The sequence below is a fragment of the Squalius cephalus genome, assembly GCF_949319135.1.
Source record: "Squalius cephalus genome assembly, chromosome: 8".
Lineage (NCBI taxonomy): Eukaryota > Metazoa > Chordata > Actinopteri > Cypriniformes > Leuciscidae > Squalius > Squalius cephalus.
Window position 1 is genome coordinate 13,236,340 of NC_137129.1, and position 17,051 is coordinate 13,253,390.

Below are 17,051 nucleotides of genomic sequence, written 5' to 3' on the forward strand. Positions count from 1 at the left end.
ATTCGCCGATTACGTCCAAAAGGAATGTAAACAGACATTGTGCATTAGGCCTTGCAGTGTAAATGCAGCCAAAGAAACTAAATCCAAAAACAGAAGGAGGAGGTGGAGTAGGAGACAGTTTGGAGATCAACCAAATTCTGCAAACCACATAGTTTAATCTTACAGGCATTCACATCAAGTAGTTTTATTGTCATTCCTCTCATTATACAGCGAGTTGAAGAAAAAGAATGCAAACTAGCTCTACCAGAGCGCAACAAAGGGGATGGCAGCAATGGAGCGCTGGAATATTTTCTCAGCAAGACTTAACAGAGGTCGTTTGGAAACTGCCGTTACCTGCTGTCCGCTACGTATCGTATTCCCGTTGAAAATAATGGAATAGCATAATTACGCTCTGATATGGCAGCCGTCGTCGCATGCAATTGAATTAATCGAACAGACTGAGCTCAACAGTAATTTATGAGAACTGCATGCTTTAGAGCACTCCGCTTCTTGGCACATTTTAGCCAGGAGCGTTAACCGTCAGTGGGCTAGCGGAGGATTTAGAGGGACAGACGTTCAAAACAGCAGGTGTGTTATTAAGCAGCGCCTGGTCATATTTCACACTCCAATTCAGCAGAGCAGCCGAGAGCTGTGGTTGCGGCTCGCTCACTGTGCCGCAATCCCGACATGGATAGATTCTTCCGTTGCTTTATCAAAGCGACAAACACACAGACACGATTTAATACTTCTCAGTCATGGAAGAGAGTGGCGAGCTGTGCTTTTTCCTCCATGTTTGATCACGCCTCAGTCATCTCTGACGGCTGAGTGATCTGTCTCCTAATATTCTGCGATTCATTTAATTCTGAGAGGCCTGGGGAATGTGCTACGATGCAATTCTGAGCTCTAGCATTTAGCAGTAAATGAAATTTTGTGTCAAATCTAACAAATCTGTTTGGAGAACGCGCTCTGCAGCGGGCAAATAAAAAGATTACTGGGGTGATGAGAGGGAAGTCTTTGGCTGGATGCTGAGATCATACCCCAGACCGTCTGTAGGGGATTGTCTATTCATTTACTCAAAGTCATGCAATATTCACATGTCTGGTTTTGATTCTCCTCCGCATATTGAGTCGAGGTCTTTCGTTATTGGATTATGCCTTGTGAAAAATAAGAGCAGATACCTTTGTTCGTCCTTTGTGCACTTCTGAGAACGTGAGGCATATCAGTGGCGCCTTGTTCCCCACAAATGCCTGCATGCGTTTGGTGACCTGGCAACCTCAAGAACCAATCAAGCTGCCCAGCTGTGACCTGGCAACTAGAACAGCCAATCACAGTGTCCTGCTGTGACCTTGCAGCCGTGGCATGGCACAGCAACTTGTGCAACCATGATCATTAGCCAGCAACCACCTGTCATGTTGCTTATTTCTGCTTGTCTGTGGAGAACAAAGAATCGATTGTAATTGCAGAGGATGTCTTTCTTCGTAAAATGATTCTCTCTCTCTTATGAATATCATTTCGATGGGGTGTCATTTTCTTTGACACGTTGTGTCTTGATGGTGGGTTACAGCAGAGCTAATTTGTCTGCTTCTGTACCTAGAACCTCTCTGGGTGTTCTGAAATTTCCCCACAATTTAATGACCAAATAAAATCTGACTGTTGATTTGAGGTGTTTTGAGGGTAGGATATTAATAAACACTCTTGTACAGTATGCTATAATGCATGTGTACATTCCTGCAACACAATCCTGTAATTAAGGCTAGGTTGTAATTCAAAGCCCATAGCATATTAGTTATGCAATATTAGTTAAATGGCTGTGGAGCTGCTGTCCTTCACTAGTGTCAGATTTCTCTAGCAAAAGGATCCAAATTCACAGTGGCAGAACGAACACATATGGACGTTATTGTATCCATAGGTTTTAAAGGGTTAGTTCTTCCAAATTTTTTAAAATAGTCATCACTCACCCTCTTGTCGTTCCAAACCTGTAAGACATTCGTTTGTCTTCGAAACAGAAGTGAAAATATTTTAGATGAAATCTGAGAGATTTCTGTTCCTCCAATGAATGTTCATAAAGAGGTCGTAAATCTAATACATATGAATTGATCTGTTTAGTCAAATTTTTCAGAAAAGGTACAATCGCTTTATATAATAAACAGATTTAATTTAGGCTTTTATACACATATAAGCATTCATCAACGCACACATCAGATATGGTAAACAGAAGCTCAAGCATGCTTGCTTGACATGTGAGAACCAATGAGGCTTATTCTTGTGTTACGCAGCACGTTTGAGCTTCCACAAGAACCAGTGAGGTTTGTTCTCATGCGTCAATCAAGTACAGTTGAGCTTTTGTTTATGTTCGCTGATCAATGTTTATATGTGAATAAAAGCTTAAATTCAAACTGTTCATCATATAAACCGTTCGAATCATAAGGACTCGTTTTACAATCTCTTTATGAACTTTTTGAAGCAACAAAGTGGTAGTTGCGTGGGCTGTCAATGGAGGGACAGAAATCTCTCAGATTTAATCTAAAATATCTTCATTTGTGTTTTGAAGATGAGCGAAATTCTTACGGGTGTGTAATGACATAGGGTGATTAATTGATGTCATGATTTTCATTTTTGTGTAAACTAACCCTTTAAGTGCATTTGGATATCGAAAATTGGTTCATTTTTTAAAATAAAAATACAGAATGAACAGTGTTTTCTGCCAGTTCTTTTTAGTGAATCAAAACCATACAGCACAACTAGCGTAGTCCAACTCTCAAATGAATGGCTTTGAATCTACACTCTTAGAAAAAAAGAACCCTAGGATTCTTGATATAAATATAAAGAACCATTTATTCCAAAAAGTTTCTATTCATGTTTAACAGGTTATTTAATTTTTTTCTAGTGATAAAGTATGTTCACAATCTAAAATTCTATAAAATTAAAAATTAATAAGAAATGTATTAAAAATAAATCTTTAAAATGATCCCATGATGGGAACCCCTAAACTGTTCTATATATGAAGCGCTTAACAGAACCCTTTAAGGTTTTTTATAGAACCTTTTCTTCTAAGAGTGTATAAAATACTGCTCAACCAGTGTAGTCACAAATCACTCTAATGAGATGGTTATATTTAGTGAATCAAAACTATACATCTAGACAGACTCTCAGTGCAACTTGTGTATTTCGATTCCTGAATAAAATAACCTTATGAGCCAGTTATTTTTAGTAAATCAAAAACATATTGCACAATCAGTGTTTTCTGTTTCCTGATTCCAAAAATTGTTTGAAATCCAGCATCAATTGAAAATTTGCACTTCTTTGTTTCCCAAATATGCCTTAAATGTATTAAAAGAACCATTAATGGAGCCATTCAGGAATCAGAAACGCACCAGCATCGCTTTACAATTCCCGTCTGGAGTTTTGAGGTTCAGAGAACAGGAACACAATGACAAAGATTTAGATCATTCCTTTAACTGTGAGCCCATCAAGCACAGGAGATCTGGCTGCAGGTCCATTTAAACTTGAATTAGATGTCGAATTACGCGGTTATCTCGGCATCAGTCCCATTTGACTTCCACCAACCTGCAGACAGTGTGGATATGGCTGTGTCTTAAAATGATCCATGCCTTTAGATCTGAAGAGAGTGGTTTAATTGATCTCATTAAGGCAGCAATGGAGTGCATCAGGTGTCTGAATTACTGGCAGAGACAGTGAAAGGTGGCCCACAGGGACGTCGGTAACCTGCTGCCAGCTTTTTCTGTATGCAGAGGGAGTGTGGGGTAGAGCTGCTGACCTCCACGTGCTTCAGCTTTGCGGGGCTGTGCATGACAGTGGCGAGATTTCTCTCGAGATGCAGTTTTGCCTGATATTCCCCCAGTTGCCTTCAACCTTGACATTCTTTTCGAAAAGCATGTGCGGATATCCATACTAATTCCGGTGACATCCAGTCTGCTGTGTCGTGATCCTGTTCCAAGCAGCCTGGGACATGCAGCTCACTGCTCTTAATGCAAGCGTGGAGAAAGACAGGGAGATAAAGACACAGCAATAGAAGGACAGTGAAAAAGAAGAGTTCTCTCTCAATGTTGGCAAAGATGGAATACCAGCGTAGTGCTTACTGCACAGTAAATACACTGTATACTGACTGGAGCTGGATGATAATGACAAAAACACAGTTGTGATTATTTCTTTTAATTTTGTAGTGTAGTTGTACTACAAAATCACTGACTCTCGTGAACATTCCCGTTGTAATTACCCAAAAATTACAGAAAATTATCATCATTTACTCACCCTCATTATGTGTTCCAAACCCATAAGACTTTTGCTCATCTTTGACAGACAAATAAAGCCTGATAGATTTCTGTCCCTCAATTGAAAGTCTATTCCACCAAAACTTTTAAGATTCAAAAAGTTCATACAACGTAAAAAATTATAAAGGAATGCTGATGATCGTGATTTTAATGACATTAATCATGATAGCCATAACTGATTATTTATTTGATCAATCATCTTTGAAAGTCAAATAAAACCTGATAGATTTCTGTCCCTCAATTGAAAGTCTATTCCACCAAAACTTTTAAGATTCAAAAAGTTACAAAATATATCATCCTAATATTCATTATTTCATTTAATAACTGTTACCTTGCATTCACCACAGTGGAAATGCAAGGTCATTTTGAATGTATTACATTGTAGCATACAGTACCAACCAAGAGGGTTTTCTTATTAGCATGGACCACCCAGACAGCAACACAGCAGAGCTGGCCTTTCAATATGTTAGCACAAGTAAGAAAACCTGGGTTAGGTGCACGCCAATATCTCCTTCTGAAACAGCTAATCAGGGTCTTCAGGATTACAACAAACCTCAAGGGACTCTGCGGGATGGTGCCCTCCAGGAATATTGGAAACCCCTGTCATATATCCAAGAGGAATTCGGTAGAAAATGGCCCAGAATAGTTAATGACATATTTATTTAGCTAAGGATTTTTTTTTTTTTTTTTGGGATAATATCTCTGGTCTGTCTGGTTGGTTGGCAACTGAAGCTCTGCCAGAGGCAGCAACATTTATATTAGCATACCAATTAGATCAGAATCCATTCCATAAGAACAAGTGTGAATAATAAATTAACAATCACAGTGTTGATTAGCTAAAGAAGAGGCGAGTTAACAGCATATGGACTGTGATTTCAGACTATCACCAACTCCCTCACTCCATAGGCTTAAGCAAAAGTAGTCTCACCCACTTCAAATGTTTTGTCGTGCCGTTGTGGTGTTGAATCGATAGTTTAACTTTTTTAGATAATTATTTATTACAGAGAATCTTCTGCACTGGTTTGGTTCTAATCGGGCGAAATACCTAGGACTTCAGTAGTTCAAAAAAGTAGGTTTCGCAAAAATCCAATTTGGGGGAAAATTTTTCATGACGGAAATAAAATTGAAGTTATACACATTGAGGCAAGGATAAGTGTTTCTCTATTTCCAAAGTCTTGTGTGAAAGCTGTTATCTCTTGCCTGAGATAAACACTTTGCCTTATTCAGTATCTTCTGTCAGATGAGATGTTGTCAGTCTATATGTTAGTATTATTATTCTAACATTATTTTTGTTTCTAACTTGTTAGTCATGACTAACGGTACTTACTTGTTACTAAATAAAAAAGTCTCTAACCTCAGAAAAACAAACTTTACAGTACTGTCAGACTTTATAGTGTGTTCGTAGCAAAGTGCAAAGTCACAAAGTCGCACTATATGAAATAGCGAGCATTCAACGTTGAAGTTACAGTTACCTAAAAGTGCCAGTAAATTGTTGTGTTTGTGGTAATTGTAGTTTTTGTAACCTTAACCCAAAATACCACTTTATTTTCACTTTGTGCTATTTTCTATGTTGATGATGACTGTGGTTCATACCAACTTGCTAACTTTAATGTAATAACAAATGCTAGTTTGAGACTGCTATTTAATAGCCTTACCCAAGGGCGTAGATTTGGTTTGAACATTGGGGGGAACATTGCGTTGAAGTTTGGGTCTGCATATTTTTCATGTGATCATGGTATAAATATTGGGGGGGTTGTAATGCATAGATTTAAATATTGGGGGGGGGGGGTATCTGACGTAATGACATAATACAATTTATGTGTATGTTAAGTAGTGTGTGTGTGTGTGTGTGTGTGTTAACCATTTTTGAAAAGTAAATTTGCATGATTCAAATGTCTAAAAATTTAACATTGAAATACAGCATTTTCACATTTTTTACTGTTGTAGCGCCACCTATCGGCGATCTCCATGAAAGTGTGCATGCTTTTTTAGAATCATATGTCGCATGTGGTTACCTAATTTTAATGAAGTTTTGACATTTTGTTCAGGAATTATTGGCTTTTTGGATAACTGGTCTAGAATTGAGCGCTAGCGCCTCCCTGGAGGCAAATCACCTCTCTGCATGCACCACACACACATGGGTGTATTTCATTTGTGGCACTACCCCAGGCCAATCCCAGGCCACTAATACAAGTTCTCTGATATATAACCAGCGCCTCTGGGTTTTTGATGTTGATGAGAATGTGGAAATCGAAACAGTTCAAGAGAGAGAAACAGAAAGGTTGCCTAAAATTTCTCAGTTCACTTCTTAAAGTGCTTCGCTTACAAAAGCTGCTCTTGTTGTTTAAAACATGTAGATTCCAGAATTGCTAATCAGCTTTGAGCCAGAATGTCAGCAAAAATAAATCGCTGTAACGATCTGAATTACCCAAGGCACCTAGCGAAAGCCATATCTCATGTTGCTGCCTGGAGTTTCATTATTCATTTCAAAGTCTGCTTGATCATGGCCCATGTCACGCCTAACTTTGAGTATCGATGTGATGTAACTGGGCTTGTGCTGTGTTTTTGCAAGCGAGAGAAGTTGCAAGATCAATCAAGAGTGTGCTGGGAATTAACAGAGCAAGAGAAACGAGATAGATAACTGTAGCGATTCTCATCAACTCTAAAGATTTGTGAGAGGGTGAACGTGTTACCGAAGCCACTGAGCAAGTAGAAAAATGGCACTCCACTTGGAGGAAAAACATTGGGTTCGGGGGAAGGTGAGGAAGAGAAGGATAGTGTCAGCCCATCAGTTTGGAGATACATTATTGAAGACTACAGTCAGGCGCACACAGACATTCCTCTGTGGATCCTGTTTATCACGATGTATCTGCTGTAAGGTGCAGGATTAGTGTGAGCAGTGGCTGGGAGTTTGGAAATAGATGGTGCAGTGGAGATGAAGGTGTGTGGGAGAGAGGAACGGAGCATGTGATTCATAATGTAGTGTGCAGCAGCTTCTGTCTGAAATGATTCAGGATACATTCAATCCTTATATTGATTGAAAAACAACACAAAAAGTGAGTGACATGAAAACAGTGACTAAATTGTGACTGATCAGGATTCAATTGTGTGCCAGAAGGAAGACGTTATTGCATATGGAGTGCTATCATCATGGTCCACCTTGATTAAATTAAAATGTTTTTGTAATTAACTTCTGAGGAAGAGACAGTGATAGAAAGCAAAATGTGGATCGGAGGCGGATGGTTTGTGTGTAGTTGGCGGAGAAAAAGGGTGGTGGGAGACGGGTGGGTAATAAAACAGAGTGGTTGTGTTAAAGGGATTGCAAATTCAAAGTGCTCTGTGAAACGGAGAGGGAAAACGAGCCCCACACATATACGACTCTCTCTCACATACACTCCTTTCTAGCTCTTTTCTCTCACAGTTTATCTCAATCTCTCTCTCACACGAACATACATACACATTATCTCTCATGCGCGCGCGCGCGCTGTCTCTCTCTATAAACCCAGCACATTCTCCCTCTCTCTCAGTCTCCTGCTGCATCCAACGAACACATACACTCACTGCTGTGACTTCGTTTATTCGTTTCTTTTGTTTCCGTACTGGATTTTATACCAATATCACAACGACATTAGTCCTCCGTTTTTCAGCGCTAATCGGTTTTCACTTCGAAATCAACGTATCGTTTTCTAAAGACGCACACAGAGGATTCCAGTCGATCGTTTGTAAACATTGCGCTTTCCATAAACAAACCTGAAACGTTATTATTATTAGTATTATTCCGCTATATTTGTCCCGGGTTCAGGAAAAGCGTGAGTATAAGAATACAGCACTAAAAACTCTTGAGGCAACGACAGATTGTTATTGTTTTTCAGCGCTAGCATTCGTTAACGTTATTCCGCGTAAATGTATTCTGTTGTTAAATATTAGACCGCCTTTTTAGACTGTTGTTAGCTACGTTATTTTTCAGTGTCATTTTATTATCAATTGACTAAGCGGTTCTAATTTTGGATACTTAAAACTTTTGTGAATCTTTGAAACTTCGTATATTTTAAAACAGTTCATGTAAAACACTCGTTTGCGAACGCAATTGTTCAGTACGCGGACTTTTCTGTCTTGATTACCTTTGTTAACGCGTCTAATTTTAACGCAATTTCCTCTACGCACAGCTATTTTAATTGAGTTAGGAAACGAAACCACATTCCGTTGAATCGTCATCGATGTCGTGGTTGTGTTTTCGTCCTGAACACCAAGTTGAAAATGTAAAAGTGCATTTTAGTGCATCTAAAAGTATAGGCCTATTACAGGTCTATAGAACTCTAGGGTAATTGACTGCGGTATTCACTTGAGATTTTGAATAATTTCAGCACTGAATGGGAATGAAATTTATACTTCCCAAAATATTTCTATGAAAGTAAAATTATTGTCAAACACCTCCAGCTTTGCCTTTCATGTAAAATAATATCAAGAACAGAAACTGTGTTGGCACACACTCTTGCCCACTATGGCCAAACTATTCTGGCAGCATCACAGCAGAGGACGGCGCTTGGTTTCAACTTCCTACTTTATTTTGGCCACCCTTACTTTACTGTTCTCCTGGTCCTGCCCGGTTCTAGGCAAGAAGAAACTCTACATCGGAGCCCTGTTCCCTATGAGCGGCGGATGGCCAGGTGGCCAAGCATGTCTCCCTGCTGCCCAAATGGCCCTGGATTTGGTGAACAAGAGAACGGATATTCTTCCGGATTATGAGCTTGAATTAATCCACTATGACAGTATGGTAAGTGAGCACTGCATGTGAACCTCTTTAATTACTTTCCATTATTTGAACTGTTTGATAGCATGTACTTGAGTGTGCACTGAACTAGTCATTCCATAAGAGTGTTTGCTTGCAATTGATGTTATTTATTCAAACAGTGTGGAGTGTCATTACCAGTTTGCTTTCTGAAGATTTGTGTTCACTGGAGATTTCTGAGCAAATTTACATTTTACTACAGCATATTGGGTCAGCTGTACTGCTGTAGTATGCTAATAGGGGTTTGGTGGATACTAATGAACATAATGTTCTTAAAATGGGAATTTGTACTTGATTCAGTATGACTTCATTAAAGCTGCACAGAGGAATGTTTGACAGCATCATATTATTCATCAGTTACGCTGTCACCTGAGATTTGCCTGCAAAAATCTATTCATAGCAGCTCCGTATACCTTCCGCTTTCCCTGTCCGTATCTTTCCATTTGCTTGACTCTCTCTCTCCCTCTACTTCTCTCCATCTTTCCCACCTGCGTCCCTCCTCCCCCGCACAGGAGATGCCAATGCATACTCCCTCTCGCATGCACACACACACACACACACACACACACACACACATATATGCAGAGTGCAAGCCAGAGTTTTTGACGGAGAAGACATATAGATACATGCAGAGTGCAAACAGTTAATTCCCTGTGTCTACTCCGTGTTGCTAAGAGCTTTGCCGTGATTGGTCGGAATGGGTCTGCATTGGAACCCTGCTTCAAAGATACAGGAGAAGGAGGAAAGACTGGGGGCGGAGGTTGGCATGACAACTGTTACCAAGACCACTGCTGTTCAAACAAACACATAAGGCCACAGATTGCTCTGACAAAAGAAAAAAGCATGCCTCTTTACCATTATTGCATAAACAGAGGCAGAAGGATAAATGGAAGAAATTAGCTGGCTGGTGTAAGACTGTACGGTTAACCAGACAAATGAAGTGCAGTTCAAGGCAATCTGAACTCTACATATTGAAAGCATCGTTTCTGATGCCCCGCGGTAGGTTGATGTACTCTGGACCCCTGCGGATCTGAATGAATACATGCACACAGAATCACACACATGCAGAGAGCCGCCACTGATTAGGATTCAGCACCATGGACAGCTACATTTAGAGAGCAGAAAAGCGCTGTGTCATCAGGAGGTATAAGGCAGGCAGAAGTTGGGTTTTAGATATTCAGACCCAAATGTTCCCTCCTGAGTAACAGAAAGAGCAGTCTCATTAAACCTGCGCTCAGCGTGGGTCTGGGGCGTTCTGATTGGAGCTGAGGGCTGTGCTCTCCGTGGGACAACAGGGATGGCAAAAGGGCTTATTAGCATGGATGTGATGTGAGATCCCTTGGCCTTAACACTTGTGTCGTGGGGTCTTTAATGTGTTTTTGGGGTTTGTTCTTCCACTGATTTGAATGATGGAGGAGAATGGGGACGCTGAAATCCCTTCTTCTAGGTGTTGTCAGTGCTAGAGAGTATTTAAAAACAACTGATATTAAAAAAAGGACTGTCATAGGACTGGGCAATACTGATATTACTTGTTCATTTGGCAGACGCTCAAAAGGGACTTACATTCAAGGTATATGTTTTATCAGTTCATGCATGTCCCTGGGAATCGAACCCATGACCTTGTGCTACTGTTTGAGCTGCAGGAATGCTATATTTATACAAATAGTGTGAGTATCATGATTATTTTATGTACTTTTAATTAGGCAATTAAGTTTCCTAAAGAGTGCATCATTAGACTAGTTTTGCAATCCTTTCTTGTCCTCCAACTCGTGAGTTTTGAGACAGATGTTTTAATAGCATCTAGCTCAGGGATGGGCAACTTCGGTCCTGGAGGACCACTGTCCTACAGAGTTTAGCTCCAACCCTGAAAAAAATCACCTGCCTGTAATTTTCTAGTAATCCTGAGGACCTTGATTAGCTTGTTCAGGTGTGTTTGATTAGGGTTGGAGCTAAACTCTGTAGGACAGTGGCCCTCCAGGACCGAAGTTGCCCATCCCTGATCTAGCTGATAAGTTTGATTCATATTTAGTGAATTTAATCAAACTCAACCATAGTCCCAATATGCTCTAATACTAATATTTTCTGCACTTCTGTTCTACAGCAGTTTTTCCCAAACCTGATCCTGGAGGCACACCAACAGTCTTATCCGACCCATCCATTTCAATCCGTGGAGTCTCAATTAATGAGCTGATGAGTTGAATAAGGTGTGTTTGATTAGGAAGAGTTTGAAAATGTGTTCTGTTGGTGTGCCTCCAGGAACAGGGTGGGGAAACTATTCTACAGCACCATGGCAAAGAAAAATGTTTTTGCTGACTTGGAAAATGTCTTTCTATTGTGTTGTCTTCACTGACTGCAGGCAAAAACAAACATCCAGTCCAACGAGTGTAGTCATATTTAAGAACACTTCTTTTAATGAATCGGTCAGAAAGTTTGTATCTAATGAACTGAATCTGCTGAAACCATCAGAGCAGTAACCATCCGACTCACTTTTTTTTTTAGCATCATTACTCCAGTCTTCAGTATCACATGATCCTTCAGAAGTCATTCTAATATGGTATTTTGGTGCTCAAGAAACATTTCTTTTTATTATCAATGTTTAAAACAGTTGTGCTGCTTAATATTTTTGTGGAAACCATGATAAATATTTTTACAGGATACTCTGATGAATGAAAAGTTCAAAAGAACAGTTTTTTAAATAGATTTTTTTTATTTTAAATGTCTTTACTATTACTTAATTATGGAAGCTTGTTTCCGCCACAAAATAAAACATTTTAAAAGATAATTGCGACTTTATTTCTCAGAATTGCGAGATATAAAGTCAGAATTGCATGAAATAAAGTCGCAATTGCGTGTTATAAAGTCAGAATTGCGAGATATAAACTTGCAATTGCGTGTTATAAAGTCAGAATTGCGTGTTTATAAAGTCAGAATTTAAAGTCAGACTTTTTTTCTCGCAATTGCGACTTTATATCACGCAATTCTGACTTTATAACACATAATTGCGAGTTTATATCTCGCAATTCTGACATCTTTTCTCAGAATTGTGAGATATAAACTCACAATTGTGAGATATAAAGTCCAATTCTATGGAAAAAAAAGACGGATTTAAAAAAAAAAATTTTTTTTTACCTCAGAATAGTTTGTATCTCACAATTCTGACTTCATAACACGCAATTGCGACTTTATATCATGCAATTCTGACTTTATATCTCTTAATTGCGACTTTATTTCTCAGAATTGCGACTTTATATCTCCCAATTGCGACTTTATTTCTCAGAATTGCGACTTTATTTCTCACAATTCTGACTTCATATCTCGCAATTCTGAGAAAAAAAGTCACAATTCTGACTTGATATATCGCAATTGTGAGAAAAAAAGTCAGAATTGTGAGATAAAAAGTCGCAATTATTATTATTTATTTATTATTCAGTGGCGGAAACAAGCTTCCATACTTAATCCATCATTGCTGAATAAAATTATTAATTTATCTTATTAAAATCTTACTGACCCAAAACTACTATTATTATTAGTTGATAAATACAATTATACGTATAATTTTAAGATACACATTTTCAAAAGTGTTTTGTAGTAACAACTGGTATTTTAATTAAACAAATGTAGCCTATATGTTTTGTTTTCTAAGTAGTTAGGACCTTATACATAATAACAAGTCAAACCAAACTATCATCATCATATCTGTTTGATGGTTCAGTTCAGATGGATCAGTTGAAAGAATGCTCCTTCTATTTTCAGGATAATCTACCTTCTGTGTTTTCAAAAATTCAGAATGCAGTTCTTACAGTTGTTTTGATTAGGCGGAGCCCAGGTGCATTTAAAAAGTTAGGCTCACGCATGGCTTCTCTCAGGGTTAGAAAGTCAGGGCAGGGGGAGATTTAGAGCCCAAACTAGGTCTCCATTCTGTGAGTACAATTTTGCTGATGACCCCCTGGGAGTCTGGAGAGAGTCTACGGTAGCATTCTCACCACAGACTCCTGAGGACGTACTGTGTGCCTGAACATCTTATGTGCAATCTGGCTCATTTTATTTACTTTATTAAAAAAGAATGTGTAGGCATGTGTCTGCAGTGGAGGCAGTTGATGTAACTCTCTCACATAACTGTATGGAATGTCACATTAATTTCATGCTTTTCACAGGCAGTCATTGTAATTCAGACAAGAAAAGCAGTTTCTCACTAAAACGCTTCTTTTGTTGTAATGGAAATAATTGGAGTGATTTAGTTATATGTTTAGAAGAAATTAAAATCATCGGGAGAGACAGAAATAGAGATGTGTCTCAGGATAAGGATGCCAGATTAGAGGCCAATAAGTAAAGAGCAGTCGCCACATGGTCCTGCCAATTGAATTTGTGATTGCAGCAATCAAGCCATGAATCATTTTTATCCTTTATAGGTTTTGCTCCTCTTTAAGCTTCTCTCTGTTCCCAGAACAACAGAAACTAAACAAAAGCTTAGCTTTAGAAATTCTGGCTGTGCTCAAGGCCACCGGCTGCAACCCGGTTTACTCTCAACACATGATCAATTGTGGCCTTAACCTACTATTATCATTTAAATGAGATATTGATCTTTCTTTGACAGTAATTTTAAGACAAATGGGGGGGGAAAAAAGATGCTGATTGTCAGTGTCGGGTTAAAGACTGATGAGGGTACATGTCCAGCAAACAAACATTTTTTCTTGGTGTATATATTGGCAAATGCATGTGTCCTTGGAAGACTGCAGCTTTCCCCTCTACAGTATGGCTTTATCTGTCTCTGCTCCTTTTTATTCTGCTTTCCAATGCATATTTATCTCTACTTAAGTGATTCAGTATGAAATGAAGCCTCTCTCCCTATGGGGGTTCTTATACTGTTGCAGCAAATGTATATACAGTGTGAAATGTGTTGTTGTTGTTGTTGTTGTTTTTTGTTGAGGTCTGCAGTTTTGTGCATGAAGTGACAGAATGCCTCATGAATAGAGACAGCTGTGCTTCAAATCTGAGTATAGATTATATATTTAAATGTTTTTCTCTCTCTCTGCTTTCAGTGTGATCCTGGAGAGGCCACAAAGCTGCTGTATGACCTCCTGTACACGGAGCCCATAAAAATCGTTTTGATGCCTGGCTGCAGCTCTGTGTCCACATTGGTGGCCGAGGCTGCTCGCATGTGGAACCTTATAGTGGTGGGTTCACTTTGAATGTTTAGAGATAAGCTGTCATTGAAAGAATGTTGAGGAAAAACAAGGTTTATACTGATGACAAAATGTTTTTCTGCAGCAAACATTGGAATTTTTGACAAGATGGATGAGTAATATAGGCATTCCCGTAATTTGGGCATTTGTTTACATGTAGGTTCTGTAGAAATGGGATGGTTCAGCCTAGTTGTTAAATATCAGGGAACCAAAAAGTTACAGGTTTAAACCCCAAAGACAGGTAGATAAGGCTGTGAATTCACTTATTCCAATGGTTTGTTTGTCAAAAGGATGTATCGTCAGGGGTATGTCCCCTGTGGCGACTGGCAGGATATATTTATATCCTTGGCCATATTCCCTTTAAGGAATTCTTTGAATACCTGAGCTAAGCTGCCTGATGTAACCAGAGTTTCTGGCCCTAGGGAATAGAGTCACGACGACTGCTGGTACGTATTGTTAGGAAGGTGAACTGTGACTCAGGATCAGTTACTCTGAAGTCACTGACTTATGTCAGCCATACGACACTCATTCCTTCAGCATGACGAAGTGGGCATTTGTTCCCTATTAGCGTCCTAGGATGCAGTGCGACTTCCCATTCGAAAGGAAACGTTTCGGGTTACGAATGTAACCATGGTTCCCTGAGAAGGGGAACGAGACACTGCGTCTCATTGCCATGCTTCAGGTGTGCCTGCCGAGGTCTGCTTCAGACAAGAATTGTATGACGTACTACAGGCGCCCTATTCATACTCTGGTCCCACCAGTAGTGACATCATAGGCTGTCGTTGGCCAATGTTATTGTTGTGTTTTGACACATGCTTTAGACACCGGTCATGCCGGAGGCATTCCCCAGTCTCGTTCTCAGGGAACCATGGTTACATTTGTAACCCGAGACTTTTTTTATGAAAGAAATAATAGGCTACTTTTATTCAGCAAAGATGCATTAATTGATCAAAAAAGGGCAGTAAAGACATTTATAATGTTAAAGAATGTTATAAAGATGTTCATTGTTCCAGTAATGATGCTGGAAATTCAGCTTTGCCATCACAGGAATAAATTACGTTTAAAATATTTTACTATAGAATTCTAATAGTTGTTTTAAATTGTAATAATCTTTAACAATATAACTGTTTTTATTGTTTTTTTTTGTTTTTTTTATCAAATAAATTCAGCCTGGGTGAACATAAGAGACTTCTTTTAAAAAAAAGAAAGAAAATTCTTACTGATGGTTGTCAATCGATTACGTATTTCAATCAAATTAACTGATTGATATTCAGATTAATTTGTTGAATCAATTGCATAGGCTATATCAATATTTGCTTAGAAGACATTCAAAGACATTACATAATTGTTGAAGATGAAAAAAGTAAATGTATTGTTTGTTTAATTTCATATTACTGAACATAAGCCAATCACTGACTTACAGTCCATAGCAATTAATTTAGTTGTGTTTGTCAGTCTCTCTAAGGCCAATCAGACAGGATGTGTGCAAATTGAATGTACTCATCAGGAGGCAGGATTGACTGCATTAAAGGGGGGAACATACCTCTAGTTCCCTGCATTTGGTACTGATGGCTTCAGTATGACTCTGTGCATCACAAACCGAACTCTCCTGCAGGTCTGATCACTGAAAGTGTAATACCACAGTTAAGATGAGCTACCTAAATGTCCCATTTCAGAACATGCAGCACTTTGTACAAATACCCGAAATCAGTGAAATGGCTTCCAGACAATTTGGATCAGATATTTATGTAATTTTATTTAGCTTTTGGCACGTCTTTGAAGTGCACTCCCAATGCCTCATCTTCTTTTTCTTTTCTTTTTTCCTTTTGAAAATCAGTCTCTTTATTTTTCATGCTCTGCTCTATTTTTATATCTGTTGAGAGCTTTTTCTCTTCACATATGAGTTTTGACCTATATATCCCCCCACTGGCCTTGAAACCCTCCCTTTTTCCACCCCCTCAGCAGACCTGTCACTCAACGACATCTCGCTGCATTTGGGAATGACATTGAGTTATTGGCAAAATAGCTAAAAAACCCTCTGCTGTCATCGGTTTTTGACTGATGTCGGTGCTGCACTTAAAACAGGAAATGTTTTATTTTACACCTCTGTTTTGCATTTAATTTTTTTATCATAGCTTTGCACGCCTGTCTCACACACTACAGTCCCCAATGTTAACTAAAGCTGTTCCGAGTGAACTGTGCAGGAGATAATTTAGCCCCTTGGGCACTGGTTTTCCTGCGGGTGATTTTATCGCACAGTTTTCTTCAAAAGTCTCAGTGTCTGTACAGTGTGTGTATGTCTTTCTCTTACGCATTTCTCATTTGCTTGCAGCTGTCCTATGGATCCAGTTCACCAGCTCTCTCCAACCGTCAGCGTTTCCCCACCTTCTTTCGCACGCACCCCTCAGCCACATTGCACAACCCCACCCGCGTGCAGCTCTTCCAGAAGTGGAAGTGGACCAAGATCGCCACCATCCAGCAGACCACCGAGGTCTTCACCTCTGTAAGTGAGATGTTTAAAGATGTTTAAAAGCAATAATTATTCAATGATAAGCTTGCAGACTATTGCACAACAGAAGCCAAACAGAAAAGATTTTCCATACTTTGATCAGTATTTAGGAGGAGGTGTCCTAATCAGCTGCTACAAGTGATGATTGTTGCTTGTTTATTGTATATTGTCCTAAGTAGCCCCACCCACTGTGAAATCCTATTGGTCCATAATCCTGCTCTGCATTGTTATACATCAAAGTCTTATTAAAGCATTAAATGATATTCACAACCAAGTTAACTTATATAATGTGACCAATT

The 17,051-nt window shown here is 39.1% G+C and overlaps 1 protein-coding gene across 2 annotated transcripts in view; it reads left to right on the plus strand.

The window, feature by feature from the left end:
• gabbr1b (gamma-aminobutyric acid (GABA) B receptor, 1b) overlaps positions 1-17,051 on the plus strand; it is a 130,032-nt gene that overhangs the window by 57,240 nt on the left and 55,741 nt on the right. For both annotated transcript variants that reach the window (XM_079878040.1, XM_079878041.1), the window contains exons 7-9: positions 8,885-9,045; positions 14,100-14,234; positions 16,576-16,746. In XM_079878040.1, coding sequence (XP_079734166.1) covers positions 8,885-9,045; positions 14,100-14,234; positions 16,576-16,746 — 467 coding nt within the window. The remainder of the gene's footprint in view (positions 1-8,884; positions 9,046-14,099; positions 14,235-16,575; positions 16,747-17,051) is intronic.